This window comes from Sinohyriopsis cumingii, chromosome 11 (genome assembly GCF_028554795.1).
Source record: "Sinohyriopsis cumingii isolate HCF-2022 chromosome 11, ASM2855479v2, whole genome shotgun sequence".
In the NCBI taxonomy this organism is placed as follows: Eukaryota; Metazoa; Mollusca; class Bivalvia; order Unionida; family Unionidae; genus Sinohyriopsis; species Sinohyriopsis cumingii.
In genome coordinates, this window is record NC_142971.1 from 48,020,941 (window position 1) to 48,040,338 (window position 19,398).

At 35.2% G+C, this 19,398-nt stretch overlaps 1 protein-coding gene across 3 annotated transcripts in view; it reads left to right on the forward strand.

Moving 5' to 3' along the window:
• LOC149788407 (uncharacterized) overlaps window positions 1-17,283 on the forward strand; it is a 52,461-nt gene extending 35,178 nt beyond the window's left edge. For all 3 annotated transcript variants that reach the window (XM_089974370.1, XM_089974368.1, XM_089974369.1), the window contains exons 7-8: window positions 2,357-2,448; window positions 6,290-17,283. In XM_089974370.1, the coding sequence (XP_089830496.1) occupies window positions 2,357-2,448; window positions 6,290-6,572 (375 nt within the window). In that variant the 3' untranslated portion in view covers window positions 6,573-17,283. The remainder of the gene's footprint in view (window positions 1-2,356; window positions 2,449-6,289) is intronic.
• The last annotated feature ends 2,115 nt before the right edge of the window (window positions 17,284-19,398 follow it).

Below are 19,398 nucleotides of genomic sequence, written 5' to 3' on the forward strand. Positions count from 1 at the left end.
TGGATATGTGAGAAAGCTTGCCGGTAGCTTCTCGTGGGTCGGTGGTTCTTTCCAGAGTTTTCCCAGGTTCTTCCTCCACCATTAATACTGGCCGCCATGTATAGCCTATCTTGTGCTGAAAAATGGCGTGAAACCCTATAACAACAACAATAGCAACAACAATCCCTTGCACTATGCTTTGATCCAAATGCTGTATCAGATGGAGCCAAGTAGTTATTAAAGCACAACTGTCTGTCATGTTTTACTTAAATCACAGTCTGTAAAGTTGCTCAGTTAGCTGTTGTTGTTGTTGTTGTTGTTGGGTTTAACGCCATTTTTCAGCACGCGATTGGCTATACATGGCGGCCAGTATTAATGGTGGAGGAAGAACCCGGGAAAACCCGGGAAAGAACCACCGACCCACGAGAAGCTACTGGAAAGCTTTCTCACATACCCACATTAGCTGAATCCGAGACTCGAACCCACGCAGACAGCGGTGAGATGGCAGTGATCCGTAACGGAGAACGCTTTAGACTACTCGGCCACTCGGGGCCCCGCTCAGTTAGCACATTCCAACAGTGTTAAGAGTGGCTACATTCAAATTAGGCTCCCCATGAGATACTTTTGTATGGATTTGAATGTTAAGGAGAAAGTTTCCTTCCAATAATTAGAAGTATAATCAGTACTATACTTTATGTAGATTATTCCTTTTTGATGGATTATAAATTGGGGTAAATCTTAAATTACAGAGAATTAAATAAGTGCAATTTTTTTCTTGCATGTTTTTTATGCTGACTCGACAGATTTAATGTTACTGGGGTGTTTATTTGTTTAGTTGTCTTGAGATGATCATGTTGTATATGGGTTTGCTACAATAGGACATTTCCAGTCAGGTTTGTTGGAAAAAGTTTCAGTGTAGTACCAGACACATTTCTTATAGTCCTTTTTATTTTGCAAGTTGGTTTTCTCTAAGATCAACCTTAATTTTATGATATGACATTATTTTTAATTGTGCTATTCAATTACGAGTTTTCAAAAACTGTTGCAGATTTTTCACTGGCATGTCTGTGACTCTAAAAAAATTTCCCCACTTCTCTGGGCTACTCTGCTTCTGCCAGCAGTTTGTGTACTTCATGAAACTTGACTGTGGATGCCATTGATATATTATTGATTAATGGCATCATTTAACTGATTTGCCTTTGATGTCCTCACTGTATTCAGTGGTCATGTTAATGCCATTGCTATCTTCACTGGTAATTTGTATCTGTTGCTCTCTTGCTTGTCTTTTTTATGTAAGTGCCATCTTCTTGCACAATAAGACACAGAAACTTGTCATGCTTCTTATTATATTCATCACTGTGTTTTTTTGGATTGCTCACTCCAACATGTCCCTAACTTGATTAATTTTTCTAAGCAGTCTGGCCACATATTTGAAAATTCATACAGCACCATTTGCCTATCTGATATATCAATATGATACATTCAGGCTAAATGTTGACTTGACTTTTTCTTTGAATGCACAAAGACCACTGTGCAGGCAGTTCAGTTCCTGGATCAGAAAGATGAAGATTTGTTTTCACCATATTATTAGTGTCAAATAGCAGTATTTCAACATTGTATAAAGATATAAACAGAAGGAACTGCTCAGATCAGTATTTCTTTTAGATTTATAGACACACTGCTGTCACATACATTTGATATATCAACCATTACAGTGTTTTTCTGATGCTGTTCTGAAAATAAATGCTACAAACAGAGCTTATCAATACAGTACTGAGGGCTGTCCAGGGGAGGGTTTCATAATTGTCTCATTCAGGTTAGTGTGGATAGCACTTTGGGTAGAAGTGTGGACCTGGGTAGGGTTTTGTATGAGTTAAGTTTCAAAACCATTTGAGTTTAGATGCATGGAAACCCACTTGCACATGAGTTCTGTCAATGTTTTGTGTGTGCTGGGCAGTCCATCAAGCTGTATGTGAGTGCAAAAAGCATTAAAGTCATGGGGGGATAGAAGACACGGACTCTGATTGGCAATAACAATCTCAAACCCCCAGTTTCCCACTACTGTAGTATTTTTTTTATCAGTGTCTTTCTTTGTGTAATTACTATCTTCCTTTAACAGAGGCAAGATAAAGTATTGCTTGTTCTGTTTTAATGTTCTATAAAATTGTCTAATCACCAGTTGTTAAATTGCAATTCAAATTGATGTAGAATCCACAAAATCTCTTTTCTTACATTTTACAGATCAGTATCAATCTTTGTGTCATATCTGTGACAATATATAATAAGCTGATTAACTATTGGCACCTAATTCCAAAACATGAAAATTACCAGCACTCATTAACACAAGTTACAATCCTCTGTACTTTATGCTTTATAGGTGGAGAGGACAATGAGGAGTGTATGTAACGAAGATGGTTACTATCTCATTTGGTATATACGCAGCAAAAAGCGACTTGTTCTTAGTGTAAGGTAAGCAAAATAATTATATACTGTAAAGACTGAGAAAGGGTAGTCGTAATTCAGGGTTGTTTTAATTTGGAAGATGGAACTCCATCTTGTTTTACATTTGGAAAAAAATGCCATTTGAAATGAACATTTTGTATTATTCTTAGATTAGGCATGGACACTGGATAATGTATAAGAATACATAGGAGGAAATTCTTTGAGGAACATAGTCATGAGTGGTCTCATTTTGGAGGTGGTTAGAACAGTAGGTAGCATTAATTAGAAAAAGGTGTCAATAAAGACACAAGGATAATGGATAAATCGAGTATTTTAGTATAATCAGGTCAAGGTCACACTTATTTGGTTTACTAATTTGTCTCCCATGGTAGACATCATTGTCTGTCTTGCAAAATATGTACAAAGTGGCATCTTGATTTGGTCCAATCTGTCCATTCTAAGAATCTTATCATCTTATCAGCATAAGTATGCTAGGAGCATTTTATGTTCAAAATGAAATTTGACCTAAGTAGATTTTCATGCCATTATGCTGTTGCCTAGATATTGATGGAAATAGGAAAATATAATTTCATTTGCATAGAATACCTAAATTCAGAGAAATAGAGGGTGCCAACAATTTGGAATGTTTGATGGCTATATATGCTTTTTTTTCTTCATTTTTTCATTTTATAGCTTTTGTTTGCTATAATAGAGGATTGTGTAAAGGCATTGATTCATTTCTTTTGTGTTACTACAAGTGTTTGTCTGTGAACCATAGCTGATGCATAAAATCCCTGTTGAAAGTTGGATAACAGTATTATTGTGGTGTTTTATATAACATCAATGCAAATGGGTTATTTAGTGTCAAGGAGCTTGAGGCAAGTGCCTTGTCTGTGGGAACATGAGGGTTGCTGTCCTGTGATGATCAAGTGGGTTATTTAGTGTCAAGGAACTTGAGGCAAGTGCCTTGTCTGTGGGAACATGAGGGTTGCTGTCCTGTGATGATCAAGTGGGTTATTTAGTGTCAAGGAACTTGAGGCAAGTGCCTTGTCTGTGGGAACATGAGGGTTGCTGTCCTGTGATGATCAAGTGGGTTATTTAGTGTCAAGGAACTTGAGGCAAGTGCCTTGTCTGTGGGAACATGAGGGTTGCTGTCCTGTGATGATCTAGTGGGTTATTTAGTGTCAGGGAACTTGAGGCAAGTGCCTTGTCTGTGGGAACATGAGGGTTGCTGTCCTGTGATGATCAAGTGGGTTATTTAGTGTCAAGGAACTTGAGGCAAGTGCCTTGTCTGTGGGAACATGAGGGTTGCTGTCCTGTGATGATCTAGTGGGTTATTTAGTGTCAAGGAACTTGAGGCAAGTGCCTTGTCTGTGGGAACATGAGGGTTGCTGTCCTGTGATGATCAAGTGGGTTATTTAGTGTCAAGGAACTTGAGGCAAGTGCCTTGTCTGTGGGAACATGAGGGTTGCTGTCCTGTGATGATCAAGTGGGTTATTTAGTGTCAAGGAACTTGAGGCAAGTGCCTTGTCTGTGGGAACATGAGGGTTGCTGTCCTGTGATGATCTAGTGGGTTATTTAGTGTCAAGGAACTTGAGGCAAGTGCCTTGTCTGTGGGAACATGAGGGTTGCTGTCCTGTGATGATCTAGTGGTAGGATTCAGACACAGGCTTTTGGTGTGAGTCTGGATCTCTTAACTTCAGATCATCAACGGCTTCATGGAAAAAGGAACACAGGAGATAAACTGTACGTTCGTGCTTACACGTTTTAGCCCAGGTAGACAGAAGAAAAGCAACAGAACATGTATATTCTGTGACACAGAAGAGGATGTTGAATTGTGAAGAACTAGAACACAACCTCATAAACAGTTTTCTTCTTTAGCAACAACCACTCATATCGGGCAAGGTTCTGAATTTCCTACCTCTGTATCTTGTATCTCCATCTACAGTCACCTCCCATACACAGCCAAAATTTGATTTGTCTCCTGTGTGGCTGGTAAAGAGAGGATGCATCAGTAAAGCCTGGTTCACTTGATATTTGGTGCCATGTTTTTTTTTTTAAATAGAGACTGGTCTGCCACTTAGGGGTGTATCAAATTATAATGAATCTGTGACATATGGTTTCAAATTCAGGAAACCCATCTGTTTCCATGGAAACATGTCATGTACAGTTACTATAAATAGAAAAAAAGGAAATTGTTTGACATACAGTATAGCCAAATTGTCACACACGTCAAAAATATAAGATCAGTACTTGGAGGTCTACAGTTGATGTCACATGACACAAGCCTAAAACTGTACTCATTTTATTCTGTGTCTCACTTGCTCCTGACATCTCCAGATATAATCATTGATCTGAACTTGGAAATGTGTTTTGTATTGGGTGTTTTTTATTAATTAAATGGTACCCTATAGCTAATTATGACTGGGTTGGTACCCATGTACCTGGATACCCGTTGACACCTTTAGTGATGTATTTTCATGTTTCTATACCAATAAACATATCTCATAATTAAGCCTATGTTTTGCCAACCAGTGGATTTTTAAGGCAGAAACTGGGTCTATGTTTTTATTTAATATCACTGTGGTTGTGATTATGCGAGTGTTTGTACATTTTTTTATATGTATGCGTATAGTGACAAATACTTAAGTCTAAAACATCTTATTTTGGATGTAAGTATTTTAAATCCTTTAATGAAATCAGAAAAGTTATTTTCTTGTATTCATCAGATTTGAATTTCCAACTATTTTTTATTGATTTATATGAAAATTATCAATGGGATGACATTACTTATTTTGGTCACATGCACTTATTCCGCTTGGACCTCAAAATACTTACATTGAATGTTAACAAAACCCAAAACTGTCTGGGAATATGGCATCCATGTGTATGTCTGTCTGTATGTCTGTCTGTATGTTGGTCCATCCATCCATTCACACCCTAGATTACAAATGTCAGTGCTATTTTTTATTTTACTTTCTGGCTAAATAAAATATCAGACTTGAAAGAGAGTCCCTTGTTTTTAGAAAAAAGATAATGTCATTTGGAATGTACAGTAATGTGATCCAGCTATTAAGGTTGCCACAGACTGAGGTCAGATCCATCAGTTTGCAAGAATGAATAAACTTGTCAAATGCATGTCAAGTAAGCTAATATGGAGAAAATCACATGTACAATCAACCTTTCAGATTTGAGGAATGTTGTAAAGCCTTAGCTGTTAAAATCTCCATATTTCTCTCTTAAAAATGTTAATGGTGATAAACAAAAGACATTTTTTTAAGTATGTTATGAAACTCATGAAAATTGGATGGACTTAACATGTATAAAGATTTGAAATTATACATCTTACGTTGTCAGATAGGTGGCACTGTCATTTGGATAAACTCTTGTCTAATGACCAAATTATATCTGTGAAAATGCAATCAGGTAAACATTTACACTTGTGAAGGTGATTATTTTGGTCATCAGGCCATAGGAATGTTTGATTTTTCACAGTTGATTGACATATGCCATGCTGAGCTGAGGTGATTTGACAAGATTCTAAATATTGCCATGCTGAGCTGAGGTGATTTGACAGGATTCTAAATATTGCCATGCTGATCTGAGGTGATTTGACAAGATTCTAAATATTGCCATGCTGATCTGAGGTGATTTGACAGGATTCTAAATATTGCCATGCTGATCTGAGCTGATTTTACAGGATTCTAAATATTGCCATGCTGAGCTGAGGTGATTTGATAGGATTCTAAATATTGCCATGCTCAGCTAAAGTGATTTGACAGGATTCTAAATATTGAGCATTAGTAGATAGGCTGGACCTATATGCAGATTTTTCATGACCTACTTAATGTTTCATTGCATTTTGTAGTCATCTTGGGAAGATTATCCATTACTGCATCAAGAACAAGGTGCGAGATGGTAAAATGCTGTACTACATCTTTGAGGACAGGATCTACGAGGATGTACGTGACCTAATTAAAACCTACGAGGCCAATGGGCTGCTCCCTCAAGCTGATCAAACCCAGGATGGTGGCAGTTTCATCACATGTCAAAACATGCGATACAGCCGCAGGCTAGCAAGACTGACTCATGTGAGACTGAAGTGTCCAGTTAAAGTGGACTATGGTCCATGTAAGGCTGTCATTGTTTAAACAGTGATTATTTTTGAAGTGATTACTAAACTTTGAAATTTTATAAAAATTGCCCAAATACATTGTTGTCTAATTTTTTTGCATGTTTTTAAAAAAAAGAATTATGGCATGTGAAAAATTATGCATAAAAGATATTTATTATATGGTGATTACGTAGTAAACATATTTTCAAATCTTTCTAAGAACAGTTTCCTGAATATACTGAATGAATTATCATTTGATGGAATACAAATTAGAAAAGTAGAGTGTATGGAAATCATAGATAATCTAGTTATCAGTAAAAGATATGTTATATTTTTCTCAGTACATAGAAATATCAAGCAAGTACCAACAATGTAAGTCCCAGAAATATTTATTATTTCTTAAATATTTTTGAAAATAAGAATGAAATAATTAATTTCAATTGATTTTAACATGTATTTGTCAGTCAATTAATATTACAGAGTTAATAAGCATTGATCTTAAAATTGTAAACATTTCAATGAGATTAACAAATTTGTGATGGATACATAGTAAATAATAGAAGAAAAAATTTATATGCACACAATTTAAGTTTTTTAGTGCCACTCAGTTGGAACATTTCATTATAATACAATTACCATTGAGACCAGCTGCAAACTGCACAAACCCATATCTGCCATCACATAATGTAACCAGTACAACAAAAAACATAGACCTTAATCAGCTTGCACATTATGCTATGGCAGATCTGGAGTTTTGTTGTTTGCTGTTTAACTCGACTTATAAGTGAATATATACAGTACTAGCCTTGGATTCTTATTTTCATTCAATATTTTAGTTTCAAGAATGATTGCCTGCCAGCCTTCTAAGATGGCAATGGTTTTGTATCAAGTCTTCTTATAATATATCTTACTTTAAAATATAGACCTCAGACCACAGTTATCTTCCTTCAGGGTCATGTATAACCATTCATTATTGCTCATTTGTTTCTATGGCTGATAGAACTTTTCTTAGTTTCTGTACACTCTAACTCAGCTTTGTGGATAAAACCCTGAAAGTTTCATCAAGAGTTCACTGGCTCATTATTGTATATTGATATGGTAAACAGACTGGGAAAGGGAAGTAACCAAAAAGTGCTTCAGAGACATGCAGTTAGGTGACATTTCACATGACTTAGGTTTTTTGAAAGAATGCTATTTAAAAAAAAATCAATACAGTTTTGCAGGCTTTGAAGTCTAACCTTTTGTTATCAACATAGCTTGCAGCATTTGGAATAAATCAGCTCTGAAACACAGAATTGAGCTTAGTAGTATTTTATAGAATCTCTTCCTGATTTTGGTCATCCTCAAGGGGAGCTAATTGTGGTCTGAGACCAGTTCAGAATGTCCAACAAGTGATGATGTAATGTCTGGGCAGTCATGTAGTAGAACTTTTCCAAAGAATTGAGGCATTATCAGTCAGGGAAGGACTGAGTAAACTTAAAATTTGAAAAAGAAATTCACCAAGAAAGTGTTATGCAAAGGGTCAGTCTCTTGGTATGGTATTGGAGCAGTTAAAAAGAAAACATGGATTCCTGAGACCACAAGTCCCTTAAAGAGACTTGTGTTCTGACTTAGGGTGCTTTAGGGTACGGATGCTTTGTGTGTTTGTACCAATATAATTTTAGGCCCAGAATGGCCAAGCGGTCTAGAGTACTCACTGTTGTGGATCACTGCCATCTCACATCTGTCTGAATGTGTTTGAGGCTCATACTCAATGTGAGTATGTGAGAAAGCTTTCCAGCAGTTTCCCATGGGTCATTCGTTCTTCCTAGGGTTTTCCTGTGTTCTTCCTCCACCAGATATACTGGCCACCATGCATCATGCTGAAAATTGGTGTTAAACTCCATAACAACAACAAACAATATAATTTTTTGTATTTGTTGTGGAATAATAATTTACTAAATTCAGAAAAAGTTGTTGATAAAAATAAATTTTGTAATGCAGTTGTGTCTTGTTGAGGATAGGGCAGTTTAGTTTCCTAAGATGTAGGTTAATGTTGTTGATTGTGTTATTTTGTACATTGTTAATTGTACATTGTTATTTTGTACATTGTACATTGTTATTTTGTACATTGTTAATTGTACATTGTTAATATCTTCAGCACATACAGATTGTTTCAGGTATACCTCAGATTTTTTTGTTAGCTTGATTTTTAAACCTGCAATTAGACAGAAGAGCTTATGGGATGTACTGTTGTCCATCAGTCATCATCTGTCCATTAGTGATCACTACCCATCCTAAAGTGCTTGTCAGATTGTTATGAAACTTTACAGTCAGATTGGTCCTATTGGTGTTAAACCCAGCAGCCAGTTTAAAATTTGTGTTCTTTTCAGCCAATAGAGTAGCAGTCCCTTTGATGGACTCTTGTTAGGTTTTCATAGTTAGGGTGTCATTGATATCAGTGTTTATCATTATGTGTGCATGTATTAAATGAAATATCAATATCTTTAAGGTATCTAAGCTGTCTAAGTTTTGTTTAGTGTAACTTGTTCATTTCCTTTTCTATGTCTTTACCTATGAATTGGAGTAATATTATAATGGAGTAATATCTATTTTGATGAGGGACTAATATTTATTCTGCTTCCTTAAGTCATTTGGATTTGGAAGGATTTCAACTACCCCTACAAACATATAACACTATATCCATTTTCTTGTATAAATCTAGTTCATATTACTAATAAATGTAACAAATTGTATGACCTTGCTCAAATTTTAGTATCAAGAAAATGATCCAGTGGCCTTATCAGGTGGAGTTTGTCATGGGAGACAACTCAAATCTAGGTAAAGGATTAGACCTGATAGTTTTTATTTCCCTGTATATCGTTCACTGATGGTAGTAATCGAAACAATGGTAGAAGTTGCTTTTAAAAAGGTAGTCACTACAGTAAAACAGTAATTCCTGAAATGTGTCAGCTTATAATATTAAATAGTAATATAAATCATTTTGTGACATCTAAGGAAGAGAAAATTTGAAATTATTACAACAGTATGTTTATTACAGCGATAAGGACTATGAATAACAGTGTCTCAGAAGTTATTTTCTTCCATCTGATGCTAGGTCATTTAGTATCACTTTCATTCTCCAAGCTGTCAGTGTTTTCAGTACTTTGTATTTCTTACCTATACATACAATTGATTGTATTTCTTACCTATACATGCAGTTGATAGTATTTTTTATCTTTACATACAATTATTTTTGTTTACAATTTGTATAATTTTTAGCATGATTACAGTGTGGTATTTACATCATTTGTTGATTATTGAAAAAATCTATCTTTAATATGTTTAATATTCACCATGTATTTGTTCAGTTTTATTGCCATTACATGCTTATATTGTCTTTCAGAAGCATTCAGCACCACCTGTGGTTGCCTATATTTAATTCAAATGCTTTGCAGCTTTTAAAAATTGCAACAAGAATGTTTTTTTTCTCAAGATCATGTTGGCAGAATGTCTAGATGAGATATCAAGCCTCATTTTTATAAACCCCCATAACCTGAGCACATACTCAAACTCAATGATATTTTTATATAGTTGCACAACACAGGCACAGGCATCTGTAATTCTCTCTCTCTCTCTCTCTCTCTCTCTCTCTCTCTCTCTCTCTATATATATATATATATATATATATATATATATATATATATATATATAAGGCCCAGCATTATCACACAGTACCTGTTATAAGACAAGTATTGTCAAGACTCCCATTTCATTGTGTACTATTAGAATTATACGTACAGTTTACTTTATTATCAACATTTTGACTAAGGCAGTAGACTATATGGTTACCATGGGAATTGTTTTAATGAGGAAGTACTGTACCATGATAATGTAAGTTGTTGCAGATGCTTTTTTGTGAAATTGCATTTCTGGCAAGCTTATTGTCATTTAGTGATATATTTAAGATCCAGGTAAGTTAACTTCATTTTATCATTGTTATTGTCTGAACAAAAGGACATCATGAAGATTAAGAGTTCAAAAAACACTAACTACATCATGCCTATTTTTGCAACATGGGCTTGCACAAATATTTATCATAGTTTTAAAAAAAAATAAATGTGTTGCTTTTAATGGCACTTTTAATACATTATTGGTTATATGATGCAGAGAAAGTGGAAGCTAAGTGCCTTTCCCAAAGACATACCATAGCAGCAGGCTGTCCTGGTAATGAACCAGCTATCCTTGGATTACAAGTCCTTAGTCCTAGAAATTTCTTAGCGTAAAATATTATCTCTCAAACTCTTGTTCTTTGTGTTGTGAAGCTTGACATGCATTGGAAATACATATTGCCTACAATTTTGCCTCTGCAGAAAGGATACTTGTCACAGATGTGTCATCTTCAGGTCCAGATGGTTTATTTGCCTGGTGTGACCTAGGTAACATTTCTGGCTGGCATTGGCATCCATAATGTTAAGGTGCTAATTGTATGTTAAAGATTTTGATGTTTCATTTTTGACAGTACAGAAACATATATTGTTTATTTAGTGGATAGAAGTTGGAGTACAGTACTTTGCCCAAAGGTATTCAGTTGCTGCCCAGCTAAACTGATCCAATGATTGGATTCAAACCCAAATTAACTAATGAGCCACCAAGACTCCTCAAAGTTTTTGAAAGTCTTATTTGCTTTGCAAGGTCAGTAGCTGTATTCAAGTGCAAATTTGGTAGAACATCATACAAGCCCTTCATCATTACATTAGGGCAATCAGGGTCCACAATTGCCCACCACATTATCTACTGAACTTCATTATATTGAGAAGCATGATATTATCAAGCATGCTTTGTATTGAGAACAGCATAATATACCATTCAGTGGTATAGTGCGCACTTGCAAAATTTGTTAAATAATAGTTTTTTAAAATGGAATTGAAGTTTCACCTTGTTTTCTTTCAACCCATGTTGTTATACATTGGTAAAACCTGGTCCATTATATCTGGAATTATGCTATAACTGTATACTTTTTACTGTAAAACTGTAAGAATTGTCATTTAAAACAAAAACTACACCCCATCTCATAATTAAAAACCCGAATAAAGAATCTCAGATCCACCTATTTTATTCTCGATGGTTGAAGTTTGTCCCCTGATGTACTAGCACTGATTGTTTTGCCTGCTTATGTAGAATCACAGTGCCATTTATAGATAAGGAACTACATACGATGCTTGCTCAAGATCCTTAGCTTTCTGGATCCTCTTATCCTGATGAAGAAAAATATTTTTATATATCGAGATCAGACCAGTTTTGTTGTCCTGTAATGGCTACATTTTATTATATTTGTTGCGTGCTGGCAAACTGTTTGTTTTATGACAACTCCCTTACTTGCATTGAATCTCAAAAATGTTGACTCTACAAATATTTTGTCATCATGGTTTCATCGCATTGTAAAGCATGTCCTGTATTATATTCATCTGTGTAGAATCTTAAGCTTGAATGTAATTAAAATATCTGTACAAATACTCGTATATATTTTACTTGTAAAAATGTGTAGTAATTTCATACATGACAAGAAGAGACAAAGGTCCAATTTATAAAATATAATCAGTTGATGATGTATTTTGTATTTTATTATGTACACTCTGATTAATTATATATTTTAAAATTAGGCATATATTACAAAAATGCATTAGCCTATGATGATTAGGGGTTGATATACATTGTTTATTTTGATATGATTTTCTAAAGTGCTCAAAATATTTGTATATGTAGATGGTACTTCACAATATTTTAGTGATAAAGATATTAGCATTGTTAATAGTATCTGGATCTTTTTATTAAGTTCATGAAGTACATTAGCACAGGAGTACATTGTAGCATGAAAACAATGATTTATATGTACAAAATATTCAAGTATTTTAAGAAATCTTTTGCTTATGCAGGTAAGATTTTATAAAATGGTTTGCAGTATCATATTAAAACAAGCACTTAATGTTTCAGATTTTAAGAAATTAATGAATATTTTAATGATTTTATAATTGCATGATATTTGTAAGTGGTAGCTGTGATATCTATCGCGACACAATTTGTTAACCTTTACTAACGTATATTAATGTATGTTATATTTGTTTTCTTTTATGCAGTAGATTTTAACATTGTAGATTTCTTGCTAACTACAGTACTCATTATAATTTTGTCCACTGGAGCCATAGGGTAGACCAACGTATAGTCAGACCACCTCATGGTGTTGTACATCACTGATTTAATTTTACAATAAAAATGAAATGGGATTCAGGCCTATATTCAGATTATATCAGGATTGGTGCTACATTGAAGGGCCCCATAGTGAAGATTACGTATATGTTTTGTTGTACATTTGCTTTAAGTACAGGGTCATAATATAACCTAGCTTTTAATTAATTATATCAACATGAATGAAGAACTGATATTATTATTGTTATCACATAGTCGGTATATGTTACATATGGTATGAGCAGTTTAATATTTTTGATACAGCATGTTCAGATATCACTTTATGTGATTCTGATTGGTCTAAATAAGTCATACAGCATGTTCAAATATCACTTTATGTGATTCTGATTGGTCTAAATAAGTCAATGAAATTCTTGTGCTGTATTCTATTTACTGATTGGCTGCATTTGTGGGAAAATTTTCCTTACCCTGCCTTCTGGAACGTTTTGTTTTTACTATTACTTTAAACTTTTTGGTGGCCAGTTTTCAGAAAGATTGCCAAAAAGGAATCGGGGTAAAAGGTCACATCTGTTTGAATATGGCCAGTTTACCCAAGAAGGACTCTTTACGCTGTGTATAGCCTATCATGTGCTGAAAAATGGTGTTAAACCCCAAATATAAACAACAATAACAAATAAAACTTAGGGAATTGGTCATTTGATAGTAGGCATGGAGGGAATGTCGGGTGATATACCTTTAACATGGAATTCACCCTATATGCAAGAGTTTTTTTTAAATATTAACATGTAAGAGCAAATACTGTGGGCATAAACAAATCTTCCAAATGAGAGAACATTATCAACCCACAGTATATTTACATGGTAAAAAAGCTCAAATGATCTAATGTTGCTTTTTATGGGATACAGTTCTGACTCAAAATAAAACTTGTCTGTGTCTACTGTAGTCTACTGTTCCAAACTGAATAATGCAAGTATCTGGCCACAGATACATTCTTGTAAATCTGGAATTTCTGCATCTGTAATCATCCCTTCACATGAACATCCAAGAACTTAAATGCTTTATAGTGAAAGAGACAAACTTTTGCTGTTACTGAAAATTTTGAATTTCTGCATCTATAATCATCTTTTAACATGAATGTCCAAGAACTTGAATGCTTAGTAGTGAAATAGACACACTTTTGCTGTTCCCTAACTGAACTCTATATAGTCAACTATGTGACATCATACTGTACTTGCATATACATTCTGTGTCGAAAAATTCTATTGTCTGGGTCAGTTATTCTGTTTTTAATATTTGGAAGAACATTTCTTCTTTGAATTATAATGGTTAAAAAATATGTAATAGGTGTTACGGATTATAGAACTGTGTAAAATGTTCAAAAATTGCCAGAGACTATTTTTAACGTGCAACAGATGAACTTCCAACATCTGAATGAGAATAAACAAAATTATTTGTTCTCCTTTCTCTTCCATTTTCATTAAAATAAAATTATAGGATAAACAGAATCTCAAATGAATAGTGATTTAATATTGAATTTATGAAACTTGTTGAATAATATCCGGCTTCTAATCTCCAGGACCCAGGAAATCTGAACATTTATCAGCTCATTTCATAAATTCAATATTATTACCTGTTTGAGATCCTCTTTTTATTATTATTATTATTATTATTCATTATGCACATAATTGTTTTGTTTAAATGACATTCACTGAAGCTTGTTATAAATTAATATTTGGCCTTAATGTTCAATATATTTTACTGACAGTTTGTATTAATACAGAGTGACCCCGCTATAACACGGTAGTTGGGAGCCATAGAACCATTTTATAAGCAACCATGTCGTTTTGCTGAAGAAAATGTACCAAAAAATTGTGTGGGGTGTAGGTAATAAATGTATATAGAGTATCAACACCATGTAGTCACCTGTGAACCTCATCGTATACATTGAATCTACAATACAAGTGATTCCATCAAAAATATGCACACACACAGCTTTAAAATATTCAGTAATTTTGTAACAGGTCATATTGGTCTGAATTCATTGAAAAAACATACCACAATCATGTAATGAATGACAAAGCACATTTGCTTTTCAGTACATTCCTAGTTGGTTAAAGTTAGTTTGCATTTTAAGCTGCCGTTGTTAGCGTTCGTAAGCATAAACTTTTTCCCTACAAAAAGGAAACTTTCACAGCACAGTTAACATGTTCCAGTCACATTGGAAAATGCAAAAATCCATCAGATTCCATCACTTTCATTTAAGTTTGGTACTGACTTCCTTTAAACAAAAGTTCTTTGCTGTTACTGAAAGATTGTAGTCAGCTTTCTTTGATGAAGGGTGATTGCGCTATTGAAGTCACCTCTAAAAGACAGCTTTGGAGAACCAAACAAATGCCCATTTCTTATTGTGGTGGCAACATCAAATAATTGTATTGTATGATTGAGACTGGTATTTTTTCCATTTGCTGAGTACGTTTTCATAACAGTCAGTGCTTCAACGATAATCTGTTTACTTTGAAATTTCAGCAATCTATTTTATCTGGGTACATTTTTAAAAAGGAATTGGCCGTTGTTTGGACTATTCTAGTTACTGTCCCACCATGCTTATTAAATAAACCAATAAGTAAGATTTTTTTTTTTAACATTTGTGGTAGCAGCGTGATGCTGCCTTCCAGGCATGTGTCTGAAAATTAACAAAGGGTCAATGGACGATAGAGATGCAGGTGTTCTGATGACAGGGATTATTACAGAAAATGTGAGTGTTCTGAAGGATTTAATTCTGAGTGAAAAGAAGAGGAATTTTACTTACCATCCACATACAAATGTCAGTCTTTGTAAATATATTAATTATTAGCGAGTGGCCGAAAATTAAATGAACAATAGATTATGAGACAGTGTCTCGTCCAGTTGATCGCCGTTACCAGAAATATCAACAAAAAATGCAGATATTTTACAACATACAGAACTCATGCTAGATGTCAAGATTAGTGGATTATGATATAACAATGCACTGTTTGGATGGTTTGTTAATACAGACAAAGAATTTGTTTATGTAACAATAGATAAATTTCAAGGCATTTTATATCCAGTTTGAGGCTTCCTTTCATGGGGCATCTGAATTTCTGCTCTCCCAACCAATGGTTGTATATAAAAGTTTAAACAGCCAGCAATGTCGCCAATACAAATAAAAAGCCACATGGTATGTTTTGCAGCCAATAAGGAAAAACAATCCAAGTTTGTGACTTTGGCAAAGACCTATGTGATCCCAGAATAAACTTTTTATATGGTTTTTTTCTTAGTACTTTTAAGAACAAAAAAATACTTTTTCATGTATAAGAAAAATACATATAAAATTTCAGGAGCCAATCTACAATCGTCTGTATTATTCATACGTGATCTCTTCCCCAAAATGATAACAAACTTTTTACGTTTATTCGTACTTTTTAAGAAAGAATTTTTTGTCATAAGAAAAATACATGTATATGAAATTTCTGGAGCCATGCCACGACCGTGTTATATCCGAATTTGTGTTATAACGAAGCGCGCTACAGCAGGGTCACACTGTATTTATATTTTTGTGCCATTCTTACAGTAAGGTTCAGTAGTGTCTTTGTAATCATAATCTTCCCATAACTGTTAATTGATTTATCAAATACTGTATTTTGCATAAAATCTGTGCATGACATAACAATCACACATCCTCTTTTCTTTGAAAACCTGCATAGAATAGCTACTTAGAAGCAAACATGCTTCTGTCCTGTGTTACAACTCAAGTTATTAAAATGTTTAACAAAAAGAAAGTGAAACCAGCAATTTAAGTAATATCAACAGGCAGTTTAATTCCCTACAATACAAAAATGATAATTCATTCGATACAATATTGTGCTTAAATTCCCAATAATCCTAAAGTCTAAAAAATTGTATGTTCAGAATGAATTCCAGTAGTCTTGAATGTCATGATACATGTATAGCACATTGATGCAATCCAGAATGTCTTTGAATGAATTCACGAAAATCCAAGGTAATGTATTGATCCAAAAGTCAATGAGCACTTTAGTAATTTGAATGAATATTTTAAAAATCCTCTCCAGTTATATCTGATTTCAACAACACACTGTAAACTGATAACTGGATTCCCACAAACTGATCTAAACAGGAATGAATTTATCAAGTCACTATTTGAAGACATTTTTATTTGACCTACATTATAATAGGATTTGATGCATCCAAGTGGAAAAAAAACAGTATAATTGTTGATAAGACTAGCCTTGAACTCGAATACCATGTAAACATTCTGTTAACAGGTGACCATAATCTAAAGTTGAATTTAGAGTCAGGGACAAAAGTTAAGTATATGATATAGATTAAATATACACAACACCTACTCTCATAGCAAAAAAAAAAGATCTATGCAATAAATGTTTATTTTACATATTTGTTAAATATGCATATGATAGTACTTATATACAAATGAGATGCTTCTGCACTCACATTGTCTTTTACCATGATGTGTTTAACTGCATTGTTGTATTTTTCCCAGATTAAACTCTACCTCAACAGTCTTTAAGTTTTTTTAGTTTTCATTTTGTTCATGAAAGTAAGGGGATTGTCATCAATGCATACATCAACTGAAGAAAGAGCTGAATTAATATACACTGCAAAATATTGCAAAGGCAGTATTGAAGCCAAACATTCCTTCTAAACTATGGAGTAAGTTTTCTTATGCTTGTTTAGATTTCTAGAAAAATAGCACACAGGATGATCCACACCATTTTTATCATCTTGAATCAATACTCCACCAACCCCTACATCACTTACATTAACAGACATTTTATAAAAAAAAAATGAAATTTGATGCTAAATAAACTGACACACTTTATGGCCGTTGTCAAAAGATTACTGCTACTTGGCAGACCAACGAAACATGGATTTCTTACTTGACAAACTTGTCAGGGGCTCAGCAATTATGGAAATTTTGTGCAAAATTTCTAATACTATCCAGCTATACCTAAAAATTGCATCAGTTGCTTACCACTAATAGGTACTGGGAATTCAGTGATTGCCTTGATTTTAACTTCTATGGGTTTAACTTGACCATGTTCCACAAATATGTCCTAAACATTTTGACACAATCATGGCAAAACTCACTTTACATAAAGAAGCCAACATATTTGTATCACTGAGTAGACTGAATAATTTCCAAATGGTTTCCAAGGTATCTTTGTAGATGATGATGTCATCGAATTAAGTATCACAGTTTTCAAGACCAGATGTTAACATGTTCAGTAGACATTAGAATATTGCCAGAGAATTTTTATTCCAAAATGGCATCATCATCATCATCATTGGCGACTCGGTCTCGAAAGACCATGCGAATAACGCCCTTGGGGTGTTGCCTGTCTCTGTTGGCAACGTCTGCTGTGGCTGTGCAGGCCTATACGTGAGTGACAGTCCCTACTGCAGTTGGTGCAGACATACTGGGAAGTCTGCATTACTGTAGTTGCTGTTGCATTCTTCTTTCTCTTACGTTTCTCTGCCACCAACTGGCCTCTCCTCGCATCAGCGACTGATATGCCATTGTTTACCATCAGTCTCCAGGTGCCTCGGTCCTCAGCCAGCTCTTCCCAGCCATCGGGTGAAATGTTGCATGCCTTCATGTCCCTCTTGCAAACATCTTTGAAACGGAGTGAGGGGCGTCCGACTCTTCTCATGCCAGTGGCCAGCTGTCCATATAAGATGTCCTTTGGCAGCCTTCCATCCTCCATGCGTCGGACGTGACCCAGCCATCGAAGGCGGCGTTTAATTAGCAGGGAGTACATGCTGGGGGTACTTGCACGCTGCAGGATCTCGCTGTGTGGAACACGGTCTTGCCAGCTGATTTTCAGGATGCGTTTTAGGCACCGTGTATGGAAGGAGTTGAGCCGGCGTTCTTGCCTCATGTAGGTACTCCACGTCTCACTTCCATATAGAAGGGTGCTGAGAACGCAGGCCTGGTAGACTCGGACCTTGGTGTGCTCTGTCAGCGCGTTGTTTTCCCAAACCCTCTTTGTTAATCGAGCCATGATGGTGTTTGCCTTTCCAAGCCTTCTGTCCAGCTCCATATCAATAGAGAGAGTGTTGCTGATGGTTGACCCTAGGTAGGTAAAGTTGTTGACTGCTTCCAGGGTGACACCGTTGATTTTGATTGAAGGGGCAATGGTGGTATCTTGCACGCTGACATTTGTTTTTTCCAAGCTGATTGTGAGACCAAAGTGCGTGCAGGCAACAGCAAAACGGTCTCCCAGTCTCTGGAGGGCTTCCTCGGTGTGGGCCACAAGAGCTGCATCATCTGCAAAAAGCATCTCCCTGATGAGCACAGCTCTCACTTTGGTCTTTGAGCGCAGTCGTGCCAGGTTGAACAGGCTCCCATCAGACCTGGTGTGTAGATATATGCTATCCGTGGACGTGTCGAAGGCGTAGGACAGGAGCAGGGAGAAGAAGATCCCAAAAAGTGTTGGTGCCAGCACGCAGCCCTGCTTCACACCACTGTTAATTGGGAAGGAAGTTGAGGATGATCCATCATACAGGACTGTTCCCTTCATATCTGCATGGAAAGAGATTATCATACTGAGGAGTTTTGGGGGGCAACCGATCTTACTCAGAAGTTCAAAAAGGCCCTTCCTGCTGACCAAGTCAAA